Source organism: Salvelinus namaycush, chromosome 11 (assembly GCF_016432855.1).
Source record: "Salvelinus namaycush isolate Seneca chromosome 11, SaNama_1.0, whole genome shotgun sequence".
Taxonomy (NCBI): Eukaryota; Metazoa; Chordata; class Actinopteri; order Salmoniformes; family Salmonidae; genus Salvelinus; species Salvelinus namaycush.
In genome coordinates, this window is record NC_052317.1 from 25238803 (window position 1) to 25255658 (window position 16856).

Below are 16856 nucleotides of genomic sequence, written 5' to 3' on the forward strand. Positions count from 1 at the left end.
TGAAATATCAAAATAATACCAACATGTCAATACATTGTATCATTGTTTAGTGGGGTGCAATTAAGACATAAAAACAAAACAATATGTTCAACCCCTTTCTAGTAGTGGAATAATCCAAACTCAACCCCAGGGGATTGGAAAATACAATGCCCCGGAAAGGGACCAAACAGCGCTGGAAACGTCTGTATCAACCCCTTACAATGGTCCCGAACCACACTTATGAAATATTTTCGAGTTATGGAGAGTGAAATAAAATGTAGCATTTGGATAATTTTGAAATGGTGTGTATTTTCTCAGGGAAATGCTCAAAATGTAACACGTCCAAGTTCAGAGTTCAAGCGCATGCGCTCTGTGAGTGTACACACGATAAACTGTCTAGAAAACATTCACTAGCTGAGTAGCTACACACATTTCACTGAATTTGTTTCTAGCAACAACATAATGGCAGCAAGATATGACAGGGCGATCACTGTGTTTTCTCCTGACGGTCACCTTTTTCAGGTGGAATATGCGCAAGAGGCCGTGAAGAAAGGCTCCACCGCTGTAAGTTTATGAAGCTGATAAGCAGCTGTTAGCTATCTAGATCACTTTTTGTGACTTGGATGAAGGAGAAAATTGATTGTTTCCACTAGTAACCACAGCCACAAAGTCAAAATTGGCTATATTACAAAAATGCGTAAAAACAAAAATGTGCTTTTTAACCATTATTTAAGGTTAGCAGTGTGGTTGAGGTTAGTTAGGTTTCAAATAAGATTTTAAAGCAGGGGTGGGCAAACTTTTTGCTCGAGGGCCACATCGGGATTTTGAAATTCAACGGAGGGCCAGTAATATCTAACAATCAGTGGCGATTTTAGCATGGAAATCTTGGTGGGGCCCAAAAAAAGAAGGGGGTGCATGCCAGCAAAGCCACTGCACAACACTAAACAATGCATTAATTGCACTTTAACGGTGACAAATTGTGCCCAGAAACTGTTAGGGCCTACACAAAGCTGTCCCAACAGCAGTCCCAACACCTTACCACTGCTACACCTGGCTATCAACAGAGGCTTATCTGGCAGTGGAACAGTTAATTCAGCCTCATTTACTGCCTTTAGAAAAGCATAGCTGATATGGCTGACTTTCTTAAACAAATGTGCTTTCTAATGACAATTGAGATGTACAAACTATGGCATAAGGGGACAACAAGCGGATAAGATGCAATCCGTAATATCGATTGAGATGTTAATGAGTGAGCTAGGATGGACGTAGTCTAACTATTTGTTTAGCACTTTTGAAATGTACAGCAACAGAATTCAGAACATCAGCTGTTCTTAGTGTTCTCCCTGTACATGAAGTCAGCGTAGGATAAAAAAAAGGGCTTGTAAATTAGGGATGCACGATATATCGGTATCGGACGATATTAGCTAAAAATGGCGACATCGGCCGATTGTCTAGTTTAACGCTGATGTGCAAAACCGATGTCAAAGCTGACGTGCATACCTATATAACGTAAGTACATGATATAATGACGCCACGTAAAATGTAGCGTGAGACTTGCAACACAGCATTCCTAGCCTACAATGTCTGCTGTGTGAATCGAGCAGTCATTTGAAAGAGGAAGAACATATCAGCAAGACAACTCAAAGGTGAAATCTATTAACGCCAAGATAATGGAATTCATCGCCATTGACAATCAACCGTTCTCTGTCGTGGGTGATGTTGGCTTTCGCCGACTGGTCGAGCACCGGTACACACTAAGTATGCGCTATTTTTCTGATGTTGCCCTACCGGAGTTACACATTAATAGTGTCACTGCTATTAGCTTCACGACTGACATTTCGACTAGCAATATCAGCCCCATGAGGATGCTGAGTCTGACAGCACAGTTGGTCGTCGAGGATTTCGAGGAAAGTCGTCTTGCATGCTCATGAATGTGGCTGTCATACCGCTGCTGCCATTTCAATGGCATTTGAGAACATGTTTGAAACTTCAAAACATGAACATGCTAGCTCTATTCGAACAACTGACTCAAGAAATTAGCTCATCAACTGCACCTGCAGCAGACGTGATACCCTCTGTCATGGCATTGAAACGCCTGCTCAACAAAACTGCCCGACACAGACTGTGAGTAAGCGAATTCGGTGGCATTGTCTCTTTACTGTGTCGCCACCATGCTCGATGCTATGTACAAGGACGGCTACTTCGATGCAGACAAGAAACAGGGTTTACAGCTGGACAAGATGGAAAGGAACACAGTGACAGTGTGCACCGAAGAAGAGGCCACGGACAGACAGAGCTGAAACGTCACTGCTTGACATGTATGATGAAATCAAATTTTGTTAGTCACATGCAACAGGTGAAGACCTTACAGTGAAATGCTTACTTACGAGCCCCTAACCAACAATGCAGTTTAAAAATATATAAAATATGAATAAGAAATAAAGGTAACAAGTAATGAAAGAGCAGCAGTAAAATAACAATAGCAAGACTATATACAGGGGGGTACCAGTACAGAGTCAATGTGCGGAGGCACCGATTAGTTGAGGTAGTATGTACATGTTGGTAAAGTTATTAAGGTGAGTATGCATAGATAACTGAGCGTAGCAGCGGTGTAAAAGAGGGGAGGGGTGGCAATGTAAATAGTCAGGGTACCCATTTGATTAGACGTTCAGGAGTCTTATTGCTTGGGGGTAGAAGCTGTTCAGAAGCGACTTGGCACAGCTTGCCGCGCGGGAAGCAGAGAGAACAATCTATGACTAGGATGGCTGGAGTCTTTGACAATCTTTAGGGCCTTCCTCTGACACCGCCTGGTATAGAGGTCATGGATGGCAGGAAGCTTGTCCCAGTGATGTACTGGGCCGTATGCACTACCCTCTAGTGCCTTTCAGTTGGAGGCCGAGCAGTGGCCATACCAGGCAGTGATGCAACCAGTCAGGATGCTCTCGATGGTGCAGCTGTAAAACCTTTTGAGGATCTGCGGACCCATGCCAAATCTTTTCAGTCTCCTGAAGCGGAAGAGGTTTTGCCATGCCCTTTTCATGACTGTCTTGGTGTGCTTGGACCATGTTAGTTTGTTGGTGATGTGGACACCAAGGAACTTGAAGCTCTCAACCTGCTATACTACAGCCCCGTCGATGAGAATGGGGGTGTGCTCAGTTCTTTTTCCTGTTGTCCACAATCATCGCCTTTGTCTTGATCACGTTGAGGGAGAGGTTGTTGTCCTGGCACCACACAGCCAGGTCTCTGACCTCCTCCCTATATAGACTGTGTCATCATTGTTGGTGATCAGGCCCATCACTGTTGTCATCGGCAAACTCAATGATGGTGTTGGAGTCTTCCCTTGCCGTGCAGTCATGAGTGAACAGGGAGTACAGGAGGGGACTGAGCACACACCCCTGAGGGGTCCCTGTGTTGAGAATCAACGTTGCGGATGTGTTGTTACTTACACTTACCACCTGGGGGCGGCCCGTCAGGAAGTCCAGGATCCAGTTGCAGAGGGAGTTGTTTAGTCCCAGGTTCCTTAGCTTATTGATGAGCTTTGATGGCACTATGGTGTTGACCACTGAGCTGTAGTCAATGAATAGCATTCTCACATAAGTGTTCCTTTTATCCAGGTGGGAAAGAGCAGTGTGGAGTGCAATAGAGATGGCATCATCTGTGGATCTGTTAGGGCGGTATGAAAATTGGAGTGGGTCTAGGGTTTCTGGGATAATGGTGTTGATGTGAGCCATGACCAGCCTTTCAAAGCACTTCATGGCTACGGACGTGAGTGCTACGGGTCTGTAGTCATTTAGGCAGGTTACCTTCACTTTCTTGGGCACAGAAATTATGGTGGTCTGCTTGAAACATGTTGGTATTAGACTCGGACAGGGAGAGGTTGAAAATATCAGTGAAGACACTTGCCAGTTGGTCAGTGCATGCTCACAGTACACGTCCTGGTAATCCACCTGGCCCTGCAGCCTTGTGAATGTTGACATGTTTAAAGGCGCCAGCCGGTGTAGTACGACTCGGTCTTAGTCCTGTATTGACGTTTTGCCTGTTTGATGGTTCGTCGGGGGACATAGCGGGATTTCTTATAAGCTTCCAGGTTAGAGTCCCGCTCCTTGAAGCGGCCTTTAGCTCAATGCGGATGTTGCTTGTAGGCCATGGCTTCTGGTTGGGGTATGTACGTACGGTCACTGTGGGGACGATGTCATCGATGCACTTATTGATGAAGCCAATGACTGATGTGGTGTACTCCTCAATGATATCGGAAACCCGGAACATATTCCAGTCTGTGCTAGCAAAACAGTCCTGTAGCTTAGCATCTGCTTCATCTGACCACTTTTTTCTATTGATCGAGTCACTGGTGCTTGCTGCTTTAAATTTTGCTTGTAAGCAGGAATCAGGTGGATAGAATTATGGTCAGATTTGCCAAATGGAGGGCGAGCTTTGTATGCGTCTCTGTGTGTGGAGTAAAGGTGGTCCAGAGGTTGTTCCCCCCCCCCCCCCCCCTCTGGTTGCTCATTTAACATGCTGATAGAAATTTGGATTTAAGTTTCCCTGCATTAAAGTCCCCGGCCACTAGGAGCGCCGCTTCTGGGTGAGCCTTTTCCTGTTTGCTTATGGTGGAATACAGTTCATTGAGTGCGGTCTTATTGCTAGCCTCAGTCTGTGGTGGTATGTAGACAGCTACGAAAAATACAGATAGTGTGGTCTACAGTTTATCACGAGATACTCTACCTCAGGTGAGCAAAACCTCGAGACTTCCTGAGATATCGTGCACCAGCTGTTATTTACAAAAATACATAGTCTGCCGCCCCTTGTCTTACCAGACGCCGCTGTTCTATCCTGCCGATACAGCGTATAAACAGCCAGCTGTATGTCAAGGCCATCAGACTGCTAAACAGCAATCACTAACTCCGAGAGGCTGCTGCCTACATTGGTCTCAATCACTGGCCACTTTAATAAATGGCTCACTAGTCACTTTATACAATGCACTCTAAATAATGCCACTTTAATAATGTTTACATATCTCATATCACATGTATATACTGTATTTTATACCATCTATTGCACCTTGCCTATGCCGCTCGGCCATCGCTCATCCATGTACTTACATGTACATATTCTCATTCACCCCTTTAGATTTGTGTATTAGGTTGTTGTGGAATTGTTAGATATTACTGCACTGTCGGAACTGGAAGCACAAGCATTTCGCTGCACTCGCATTAACCTGTTTGGGCTGCAAGCCCGACACCGGTACACTTATGACAACAGCCAGCTCAAAGTGCAGGGCGCGAAATTCAAAAGATGTTTTTTTTTTAAATATTTAACTTTCACACATTAACAAGTCCAATACAGCATATGAAAGGTACACATCTTGTGAATCAAGCCAACATGTCCGATTTTTAAAATGTTTTACAGGGAAGACAAAATATGTAAATCTATTAGCTAACCACGTTAGCAAAAGACACCACTTTTCTAACTCCATCAGTTTCTTACTCCATCACTAGCTATCACAAATTCGACCAAATAAAGAAATAAATAGCCACTAACCAAGAAAAAACTTCATCAGATGACATATTTATTGTATAGCATATGTTTTGTTTGAAAAATTTGCATATTTCAGGTATAAATCATAGTTTACATTTCAGCTACAATCAGAAATTGCACCGAAAGCAGCCATAATATTTACAGACACCAACGTCAAATACCTAATTACTCATCATAAAACATTTCTGAAAAATACATAATGTACAGCAATTGAAAGACAGGCATCTTGTGATTCCAGACAATATTTCCGATTTATTAAATGTTTTACAGCGAAAACAAAATGTAGCGCTATATTAGCGTAGCCACAATAGCCAGAAACACTTGGGCGCCCACGACCAGTTCACATGCACGACAGATATTAGAAATAGCATCATAAAATGTTTCTTACTTTTGGTGATCTTCCGTCAGAATGTTGGACAAGGTGTCCTTTGTCCAGAAGAGTCATTGTTTTGATCTGGAACGGCAAATATCCCTCTTCATTTAGCATGGGCACTTGCCAAGTGGTACGGATCTCTCCAACGTAAACAAAGTCAGAGAACGGAACACGGCAAAACTCCCGAAAAAATTTCAATAATCTGATTAAACTATATTGAAAAAACATACGTTACTATGATATGGTCACATGTATCAAATAAAATCTAAGACGGAGATGTTAGTCGTTCATAACGACAGCTAAACAGAAGGCATATCCATGTCCAAGTCGCGCGCTTCAGAGTACCGGAAGTGGACGGTCACGTCAAAGAAATAGCTTTTATTCCACCTCAGACCAAGATAAACACAAAATTTCTTCTCTCACATCCTCTTGACACCCAGAGGAAGGCGTAAGAAGTGTACGTAGACTCTTACGTATCATGACCATGTATAGGCAGGAAGTTGAACAGAGCATATATTTCTGACATTCCACTTCCTGGTCAGGAAAAGTGCTGCATAATGAGTTCTGTTTCACTCAGAGAAATAATTCAAACGGTTTTAGAAACTAGAGTGTTTTCTATCCAATAGTAATAATAATATGCATATTGTACGAGCAAGAATTGAGTACGAGGCCGGCATCTTTTATCTGGCTACTCAATACTTTCCCTTGCAGCCATAACATCTGTGACAAATAAAATTCGATTTGATAATGTCATCGTTCAGCCACGACTCTGTGAAGCATAAGATATTACAATCTTGAATGTCCCGTTGGTAGTTTAATCTTCCGCGTAGGTCATCGATTGCACATTTGCTAGCAGAAATGGAAGGCAGTGGGGGTTCATTCGATCACCTACAATTTCTCGGAAGGTAGCCTGCCCCTTTTTCTCCACCTTCTCTTCACGCAAATGACGGGGATTTGGGCCTGTTCCTGGGAAAGCAATATGTCATTCATGTCGGACTCGTTAAAGGAGGGGAAAACGATTCTGCCAGTTCATGGTGAGTAATCACAATTCTGATGTCCAGAAGTTATTTTCGGTCATAAGACAGTAGCAGCAACATTATGTACAAAAATAAGTTACAAACAACGCAAAGAAAAAAGAAAAAAAAACACAATTCCATAGGAACATGTCAAATGTCAGCCTTCTTCTCCGGCGCCATCTTATTGAGAATGAAACGAATGAACAACGAAACAGCACAGTAAGTAAGTGAAAGAAATAGGTTTTGATATTATTTTACTGCTAATGGGGACATATGTAAATGCCAACAAAATATATTTTTGTGTGTAACCTTTTATTTAACTAGGCATGTCAGTTAATTTGTTCTTATTATTTACAATGATGGCCAAACCCGGACGACGCCTGGACAATTGTGCACCGCCCTATGGGCTTCCCAATCACGGCTGGATGTGATACAGCCTAGATTCGAACCAGGGACTGTAGTGACGCCTCTTGTGCTGGCGTGCAGTGCCTTAGACCGCTGCGTCCGTGTTAACTATTTAACTGTACTAGAATGCTTAAAAGGCCTCAAATGTTTTTTATATTGGTAATCTGTATCTTTATCGGGGTTTTTTGGCAAGGAAAATATTGGGTCTCGGTATCGGCCAAAAATGTAATATCGGTGCATCACTAATATAAATAAGAATTTGTACTTAACTGACTTGCCTAGTTAAACAAAGGTTAAAAGAAAATATGAAAAAAGACTCAAATAAATATATAGCAGACAATGAAAGCTCTTAAAATATTCGATCATTACTCTAAAACAGGTTATAGGCTACATGTGCACCACCAAGTCAGAACAATAGGTGAAATTTAAGAGGGGTAAATAGACCAAATTATTAGGGTGAGGCACATGGGCTACTAACATCTTAGTATTACTTTCTTAGCTACAGTATACATATCTCCCTGGCATATTACATCATTTATGCAGCAACACAACACATTTTTGGACTCCCCTTGCTGTGCTCACTTGAACAGGAAGGTGGCGTGGCAGTCCTTCGTGGGCAAAGTCTGACATTCTCTGGATTTATGGTGCTTTCAAAACAACTGGGAACTCTGGGGAGGGAAAAAAAACCAAGGTCCAATCATGATGTCGTAGCTCTAGAAAGAGGCCGGATTTACAATTCCGAGTTGGATTTATGTATTTTCCCTGTCGGAGCTTGTTTATTCCCGACTTCCCAGTTGTCTTGAACTCACTGAAGTCAAGTTTTCGCAGTTCCGACTTAAGTTGTTTTGAGCGCTGCACAAATCATGCTTCATTGACCGCATGGCCAAAGTTGAATCTTTATCATTTTAAATTTGGAAAAGAGCCCCTTAATCCCAGATTTGGGATCACACAGTCACCACTGAATAGCAGGCTAGTGATTGCTTTGCAATGCTCACTGATTCTTTCCAAACCACTCATTGTTGAATTTGCGATTTCCAACTTGTTGTAATGTTTACGTTTCATGGCTGATGAGCATGGAATTTTAGAAATATTAGGATGAGCAATGTCGTAGTAATACAACTAAAATATATACAGTGGGGAGAACAAGTATTTGATACACTGCCGATTTTGCAGGTTTTCCTACTTACAAAGCATGTAGAGGTCTGTAATTTTTTATCAGAGGTACACTTCAACTGTGAGAGACGGAATCTAAAACAAATCACATTGTATGATTTTTTAAAGTAATTAATTTGCATTTTATTGCATGACATAAGTATTTGATCACCTACCAAACAGTAAGAATCCGGCTCTCACAGACCTGTTAGTTTTTCTTTAAGAAGCCCTCCTGTTCTCCACTCATTACCTGTATTAACTGCACCTGTTTGAACGCGTTACCTGTATAAAAGACACCTGTCCACACACTCAATCAAACAGACTCCAACCTCTCCACAATGGCCAAGACCAGAGAGCTGTGTAAGGACATCGGGGATAAAATTGTAGACCTGCACAAGGCTGGGATGGGCTACAGGACAATAGGCAAGCAGCTTGGTGAGAAGGCAACAACTGTTGGTGCAATTATTAGAAAATGGAAGAAGTTCAAGATGACGGTCAATCACCCTCGGTCTGGGGCTCCATGCAAGATCTCACCTCGTGGGGCATCAATGATCAGATTTGCCACCAATGCTCCTTATAGGACACGTAACAACACAGCATGTCCTTCCTCTATTAGTTGTCAATGATCATGAGGGAGGTGAGGGATCAGCCCAGAACTACACGGCAGGACCTGGTCAATGACCTGAAGAGAGCTGGGACCACAGTCTCAAAGAAAACCATTAGTAACACACTAATCATGGATTAAAATCCTGCAGCGCACGCAAGGTCCCCCTGCTCAAGCCAGCGCATGTCCAGGCCCGTCTGAAGTTTGCCAATGACCATCTGGATGATCCAGAGGAGGAATGGGAGAAGGTCATGTGGTCTGATGAGACAAAAATAGAGCTTTTTGGTCTAGACTCCACTCGCCGTGTTTGGAGGAAGAAGGATGAGTACAACCCCAAGAACACCATCCCAACTGTGAAGCATGGAGGTGGAAACATCATTCTTTGGGGATGCTTTTCTGCAAAGGGGACAGGACGACTGCACCGTATTGAGGGGACGATGGATGGGGCCATGTATCGCGAGATCTTGGGCAACAACCTCCTTCCCTCAGTAAGAGCATTGAAAATGGGTCGTGGCTGGGTCTTCCAGCATGACAACGACCCGAAACACACAGCCAGGGCAACTAAGGAGTGGCTCCGTAAGAAGCATCTCAAGGTCCTGGAGTGGCCTAGCCAGTCTCCAGACCTGAACCGAATAGAAAATCTTTGGAAGGAGCTGAAAGTCCGTATTGCCCAGCGACAGCCCCGAAACCTGAAGGATCTGGAGAAGGTTTGTATAGAGGAGTGGGCCAAAATCCCTGCTGCAGTGTGTGCAAATCTGGTCAAGAACTACAGGAAACGTATGATCTCTGTAATTGCAAACAAAGATTTCTGTACCAAATATTAAGTTCTGCTTTTCTGATGTATCAAATACTTATGTCATGCAATAAAATGCAAATGAATTACTTAAAAATCATACAATGTGATTTTCTGGATTTTTGTTTTAGATTCCGTCTCTCACAGTTGAAGTGTACCTATGATAAAAAATTACAGACCTCTACATGCTTTGTAAGTAGGAAAACCTGCAAAATCGGCAGTGTATCAAATACTTGTTCTCCCCACTGTATATATATATATATATTTCTAAAATTCCATTATTTAACTTTTAGATGTTTGTTTTGCTGTGTATTGTTAGCAGTGGCAAACCGTCATTCAGGGCATGTGGGGCAGAGCCTGTTATTTTGGCATCAATACGCATCACATAGTTTGCAAACAATGTTAAAAAATACAAATTGAGTTAATAAAGCCGCATACAAACAGTCTCTTTTTTGTTGAGTAAGGCAGCTCCAAAATGCAGGTGTTTTAGCCTAGCTTGGTGCTTTCTGTGGTGGTGGGCACATCTCAACATCAACTGTTCAGAGGAGACTGCGTGAATCAGGCCTTCATTTTCGAATTGCTGCTAAGAAACCGCTACTAAAAAAACACTACTAAAGGACACCAATAAGATGAGACTTGCTTGGGCCAAGTCCATTGCTCGTGTATCATTAGCCCGGTGGAAATCTGTCCTTTGGTCTGAGGAGTCCAGATGTAAAAAATGTGGTTCCAACCGCCATGTCTTTGTGAGACGCAGAGTAGGTGATCTCCGCATGTGTGGTTCCCACGGTGAAGCATGGAGGAGGTGGTGTGATGGTGTGGGGATGCTTTGCTGGTGACACTGTCGGGTGATTTTATTTAGAATTCAAGGCACACTTAACCAGCATGGCTACCACAGCATTCTACAGCGATATGCCATCCCATTTGGTTTGAGCTTAGTGGGACTATCATTCGGTTTTCAACAGGACAATGACCCAACACACCTCCAGGCGGTGTAAGGGCTATTTGACTAAGAAGGAGAGCGATGGAGTGCTACATCAGATGACCTGGCCTCCACAATCATCTGACCTCAACCCAATTGAGATGGTTTTGGAGGAGTTGGACCGCAGAGTGAAGGAAAACCAGCCAATGAGTGCTCAGCTTCAGTCCTCTGGGGTGAAATGAGCACCGCATACAGTAGATGTGCGGTGCTCAAAATACTTCATACTCCAATTCACTCGTTTCAACCGGACAAACCGTGCCCACTTCAAAGCTTGCGTCTCGTTTTTTGGCAACTAATTAGTTGTTATCTCTTACCTGTGGGTATTACTGCACTGACTACAAATGATGGAAAACAACTACACTGCTCACTGGACTTCCACTACCAAACGCACAAGAGAACAGGCCTTGCAGTTTTTCACAGGAATTAGTTTATTTCTTTATGGATGTGCATAGTAGCTCACCAGCGCCAACACTTGGTTTGGAATTAAATTACATGCTAGCATGGCCAGTAGCTAACGTTAGCCAGCTGGAACTAGCACCGGGTCTCCATTAGATGTTGAGAAATAGTGCATTGTGGGTAGTTATCTGGAAATAAGTTAATAAATATATAAAAGCGCTAAAACATAACTGTTTGTGGTTATAGGTAGTGAGATCGTGACTACAACTAAGTCTTTGACAGACACTGTTACTTTGGTGAGTAAAAACTCATGCTTTCTACCCTTAAAGAAGAGATGGTTAAAATGGGTGGGGTTTATGACTCTGGCTGTAGTAACTAGTGATGTCCCAAATTGATAGCTATAGCTAGCTAACTCAGTTAACTAGCTAGTAGTTGCTAGTAAATTATCATGTTCTATTATTTAATGCTGTTATCTGGAATGTTTGCTTGCATAATTTTAGTGTGATTACTAAGCTAGCAAGTTAACTGTTACTTAGCAAATCTAACTAGCTAACTGTCACAGAGCGCATGTGATGTTTGTTTAAATAGCTAGCTGACTGTTTAATTTCCCCATTCATTCCTCTAACATTAGGTGGGCATCAGAGGCAAAGACATTGTTGTCCTTGGAGTTGAGAAGAAGTCAGTGGCCAAGCTGCAGGAGGAAAGAACAGTCCGCAAAATATGCACCCTAGACGACCATGTCTGCATGGCATTTGCAGGTACCTATAAACTTCATTAATTTGCTTGAAATTGAAACCTGCTGGAAGCTTTTGTCTTATTAACCATCTGTCTGTCAGGCCTGACAGCAGATGCCCGCATCGTGGTCAACAGAGCTCGTGTGGAGTGCCAGAGTCACCGGCTCACTGTGGAGGACCCAGTGACCGTAGAGTACATCACACGACACATCGCCACCCTGAAACAGGTAGGATAGCCTACATCGCCATACTTAAACCGGTAGGCTCTGTTCCTCGAACTAAGAACAAACAGCCCCTAACGGCTTGGCATAGAGTACCACAGAATGAGTCATAATACACACAACATCTAGAGGTCAAACAAGGAAGTGGTTCCAATCGCTTTTTCACCATAAAACGTTCGCCATAGAGAATTTTAGGAACACTTTAAATTAGGGCTGTGTTTCATGTAGGCTTATCCTGGCGTGACATTTTGATAACCGTGTAAATGTATTTACGACAGTGAATTTTATCTATATATTCACATGTATTTACCCCCCCCCCCCCCCCCCCCCAAAATGAAATGTTAACTTGGCTATCATGAAGAACTACAAATGCCATGATGATCTGGATGAGACTGCAGAATCGAGGCGAAGGTAATAATCTCTGGATTAACTAATTAGGCAGGTAGCCTAGTGGTTAGAGCGTTGGACTAGTAACCGAAAGGTTGCAAGATCGAATCCCCGAGCTGACAAGGTAAAAATCTGTCGTTCTGCCCTTTAACTGACTTGCCTAGTTAAATAAAGGTAATATATAAATTGGCTACATTTCTTTAAATTGACAATTCTGTCAACTGTCTTGTGCAAGTTTTAAATTGACACAACCTTTTTAGCAAAGGTGTCATCTAGTGATGACGTACATGAGCTTGCAGGGATTTGTAGTCTTACATGACTTCTACTTTGATGCTAAATAGCATTTTCAAATCAGAGTAAATAGAGCTGAATAAGTCACCTTGTCTGAGCGAGATTTACATGGTTATCAAAACTCAAGCCAGGGTAAGCCTACATGAAACACAGCCCTTATTTGAATAAGTGTTTCTAAAATTCTCTGGGGGAGCATTTATGGTGGACAAACGATTGGAACCGTTTCCCTTTTTGACTGCTAGGTTTTATGGGTATTATAACACCTCCACTGTGGGGCTCTATTGCCACCCATGAGAAAGACATCACTCAACTCAACAATTGGACAGACTTCACTTAAACTGGAAGTCACAGCCCTCTGTAAGTCTTTCTCTCAAGATAGCATCCCCCCAACCCAAAGAAAGCCATGCATGTGTGCCAGAAAACAGTAGCTTGTGTGGGACTTGTATTTTGATGTGGTGAAGCAAGGAGGAAGTAAAAAATACCTTTGTGTGGATATTTTTACAGTTACTAACATCATAAAAAACAATTGTAACATGACTTTAGGTTTTCGGCGATGAGTTAATACGCAACAATCCTATCTAAGAGCGAGTTTATATGAGGCTTGACTGAATGGTCTTTTGAAGGTCAGTTTTGTGTTCATAACCGGTTTTTGATATTTTAATTCTCTAGCGCTACACTCAGAGCAATGGACGCAGACCGTTTGGCATCTCTGCCTTGATCGTGGGTTTTGACTGTGATGGGACCCCCAGGCTCTATCAGACTGACCCCTCTGGAACTTACCACGCATGGAAGGTCAGCCAATCCACAAAGATTCCTTACCTTTCTCCACAGCCAAATATGTTAAACTTTCTTCACAGCTATAGTGTCTATAACTAGTGTGCCTGAAGTGTATCATTGCAAAAATGTGATAATTTCGTATCCTAAATGTTCAGGTGTGTTTTTTAAAATCAACATTAGTAGGAGAAAACATTTTCCTGTTGATGTGTATTTAATTTTTTTAAACTTTTGTTTAAAAATACTGAGGTACTGATTTGTTTCCTATCCCTTTGTTCAGGCAAATGCGATTGGCCGTAGTGCTAAGACGGTGAGGGAGTTCCTGGAGAAGAACTACACAGACGAAGCCATCGCCACTAACAATGAGTCGATAAAGCTGGCCATCAAAGCCTTGCTTGAGGTGAAGTCAAATGCTCTCTTTTTATAGTGGTAAATTCCAAACTGACCCCTAACCCCTACTTCTTAGGCACTTCTTGATCTGAGGCAATTGAATTGGTGTATTCACTATGGCAAAAATGCCACCTAGCCAATTAGAGGGCAAGATAGAGCTACAGAATTAGCATATAATTTATACCTACAAGAATTCTGGATATTACAAACATTTAGGGGGAGGGGGACAATTTGCAATTCAGCATAGGTTTGCACCTGAAATCCATCATGCATATTTTTATGCGTACACCTTTGAACTATGTCTACAGGTGGTTCAGTCTGGTGGGAAGAACATTGAACTTGCTGTAATTAGAAGAAACCAGCCACTGAAGGTAAGGGTCTTGGTCTCATGTCCTAGTATTTACTGCTTTGCAAATATATTTGTCTATGGGCTAATTGCTGTATTTTTTACTCCATGTAGTTATTGGAGTCCAAAGAAATTGAGACCCTGGTGACTGAGATAGAGAAAGAGAAGGAAGATGAGGCAGAGAAGAAAAAACAGAAGAAGTCTACTTGAAGTCATAATGAAACTGGCTTTCATTTAGCACTTGCTTAAAGGCAGCATATTTGGTCTGCAAACATCAAAACGTGTTTACAATCCCAAAGGTTTACAAGCCCAAAAACATCTTTCATGTCACACGCTAAGGGCTGAATCTTAACTTGATGTAGGTTGGTATGTTGAATTAGTCACACATCTCACATTGCCATCGATGCATTGTATATGTGGAAATCTAAGTCAAATGTATGGATCTCAAGTTAGGATTCAGACCTACAATGAGGTCTCCCCTCTGCCCACTTAAGGTAACTTATGTATGTTGTTGAACTTCTTTAGAGTGAATGTTATTGGATCAAAATGCTTAATAAAGTCAACTTGTTTATGTACCATCTTTGTTTTTATTCACATGATGCCCTATTATTTTCTGACTTCTATTGCATTATGGTGTCAGTGTTATTTTCTTTAGATTCATTGTTGTCTTTGTGACGTGCTGGTGCTAAAATAATCATTTTCTGCAGGCAGAAGCCGAGCACCTTATCACAGAAAAAATAACACAAACATACAAGTTTGGGGTCACTTAAATGTCCTTGTTTTTGAAAGAAAAGCAAAAAATGTTTGTCCATTTTTAAAAGAACATCAAATTGATCAAATACAGTGTAGACATTGTTAATATTGTAAATTACTATTGTAGCTGGAAACGGCAGATTAACAAAAAAAATATATTTTTATATGGAATATCTACATGGGTGTACAGAGGCCCATTATCAGCAACCATCACTCCTGTGTTCCAATGGCACGTTGTGTTAGCTAATCCAAGTTTATAATTTTAAAAGGCTAATTGATCATTAGAAAACCCTTTTGCAATTATGTTAAAGAAGAAATAAAACTGGCCTTTAGACTAGTTGAGTATCTGGAGCATCAGCATTTGTGGGTTCTATTACAGGCTCAAAATGGCCAGAAACAAAGAACTTTCTTCTGAAACTCGTCAGTCTATTCTTCTGAGAAATGAAGGCTATTCTATGCAAGAAATTGCCAAGAAACAAGATCTCGTACAACGCTGTGGACTACTCCCTTCACAGAACAGTGCAAACTGGCTCTAACCAGAATAGAAAGAGGAGTTGGAGGCCCCGGTGCACAACTGAGCTAGAGGACAAGTACATTAGTGTTTAGTTTGAGAAAGACGCCTCAAGTCCTCAACTGGCAGCTTCATTAAATAGTACCCGCAAAACACCAGTCTCAACGTCAACAGTGAAGAGGCGACTCTGGGATGCTGGCTTTCTAGGCAGAGTTTTAATTTTGATTTAATTTTGGATTGGAGATGCTTAATATGAGTCTGGAAGGATAGTTTACAGTCTAGCCAGACACCTAGGCATTTGTAGTTGTCCACATATTCTAAGTCAGAACCGCCCAGAGTAGTGATGCTAGTCGGGCGGGCTGGTGCGGGCAGCGATCGGTTGAAAAGCATGCATTTAGTTTTACTAGCGTTTAAGAGCAGTTGGAGGCCACAGAAGGAGTGTTGTATGGCATTGAAGCTCGTTTGTTAACACAGTGTCCAAATTCTGTTAACTCATACCCAAATAATGTTGACTTGTTGTACTCATATTGTCCAAATCATAAATTGGAGACCCCCCCGACTCACCTCAAACAGAATATTTCCTCATAGAAAATGACAACTGAGCTGGCCAATCAGCAGTCTTCTCACATTTTTTTTATAACCAACATTTCACTCATATTGTAATTCTAGGTGATATTTCATAGAAATCTGGAAACACTGGACAGTTAACATTTTTTTGCGTTGGACCAAGCAACGGTTCTTTTGGTGGTCCAAGATATGCCTCTTCCTTCCCTTTTTATTTCACCCTAAATTTGCTTATCAAGAAACCACTGCTCTGAATTTTTAAAGACACAATTATGGCCGGTGGTGTGGTAGGCCTGCTTAATGGAATTCTGGCCTCAGACCCCAGTGGGAAACTTCACTGACTTCAATCTGGAACCCTTTGAAAAGTGCTGCCGAGTTCTGCTGAAAAGCCCAGGGGGGTCCTTGTGACTCTCACCAAAGACATTATGGTGAATGGTAAAGTCCTTAATTTAGTCAACTCCCCCAGCCAGGATTTCCTGAGTGGGTGCCTTGACTGCCCTGGTAAGAGCAACCACAATTTGTCTGCAAATTGTCTTGTTTGTGGGGGTTATAAATCGATGGGAATGAAGTTAATTTCAGGAGTATCCTCTTATAGCCATATTATATACAGTGGGGAGAACAAGTATTTGATACACTGCCGATTTTGCAGGTTT

The 16856-nt window shown here is 42.1% G+C and overlaps 1 protein-coding gene across 1 annotated transcript; it reads left to right on the plus strand.

Annotated features, from left to right (window-relative positions):
* Positions 1 to 358: 358 nt before the first annotated feature.
* LOC120055945 (proteasome subunit alpha type-7-like) lies at positions 359 to 14953 on the plus strand. The gene is made up of 7 exons (XM_039004017.1): positions 359 to 543; positions 11864 to 11990; positions 12069 to 12193; positions 13535 to 13657; positions 13920 to 14039; positions 14338 to 14400; positions 14490 to 14953. Exons 1-7 carry the CDS (start codon positions 442 to 444, stop codon positions 14583 to 14585), a joined length of 756 nt encoding a protein of 251 aa, XP_038859945.1. The 5' UTR covers positions 359 to 441; the 3' UTR covers positions 14586 to 14953.
* The last annotated feature ends 1903 nt before the right edge of the window (positions 14954 to 16856 follow it).

Excerpts from the sequence above, each read along its gene's own strand:
- LOC120055945 (XM_039004017.1), top strand. The coding sequence starts at position 442 with ATGGCAGCAAGATATGACAGGGCGATCACTGTGTTTTCTCCTGACGGT. Across the intron at positions 11,991-12,068 it reads TGTCTGCATGGCATTTGCAG|GCCTGACAGCAGATGCCCGC; the intron begins GTACCTATAAAC and ends TCTGTCTGTCAG. Across the intron at positions 13,658-13,919 it reads GAACTTACCACGCATGGAAG|GCAAATGCGATTGGCCGTAG; the intron begins GTCAGCCAATCC and ends CCCTTTGTTCAG.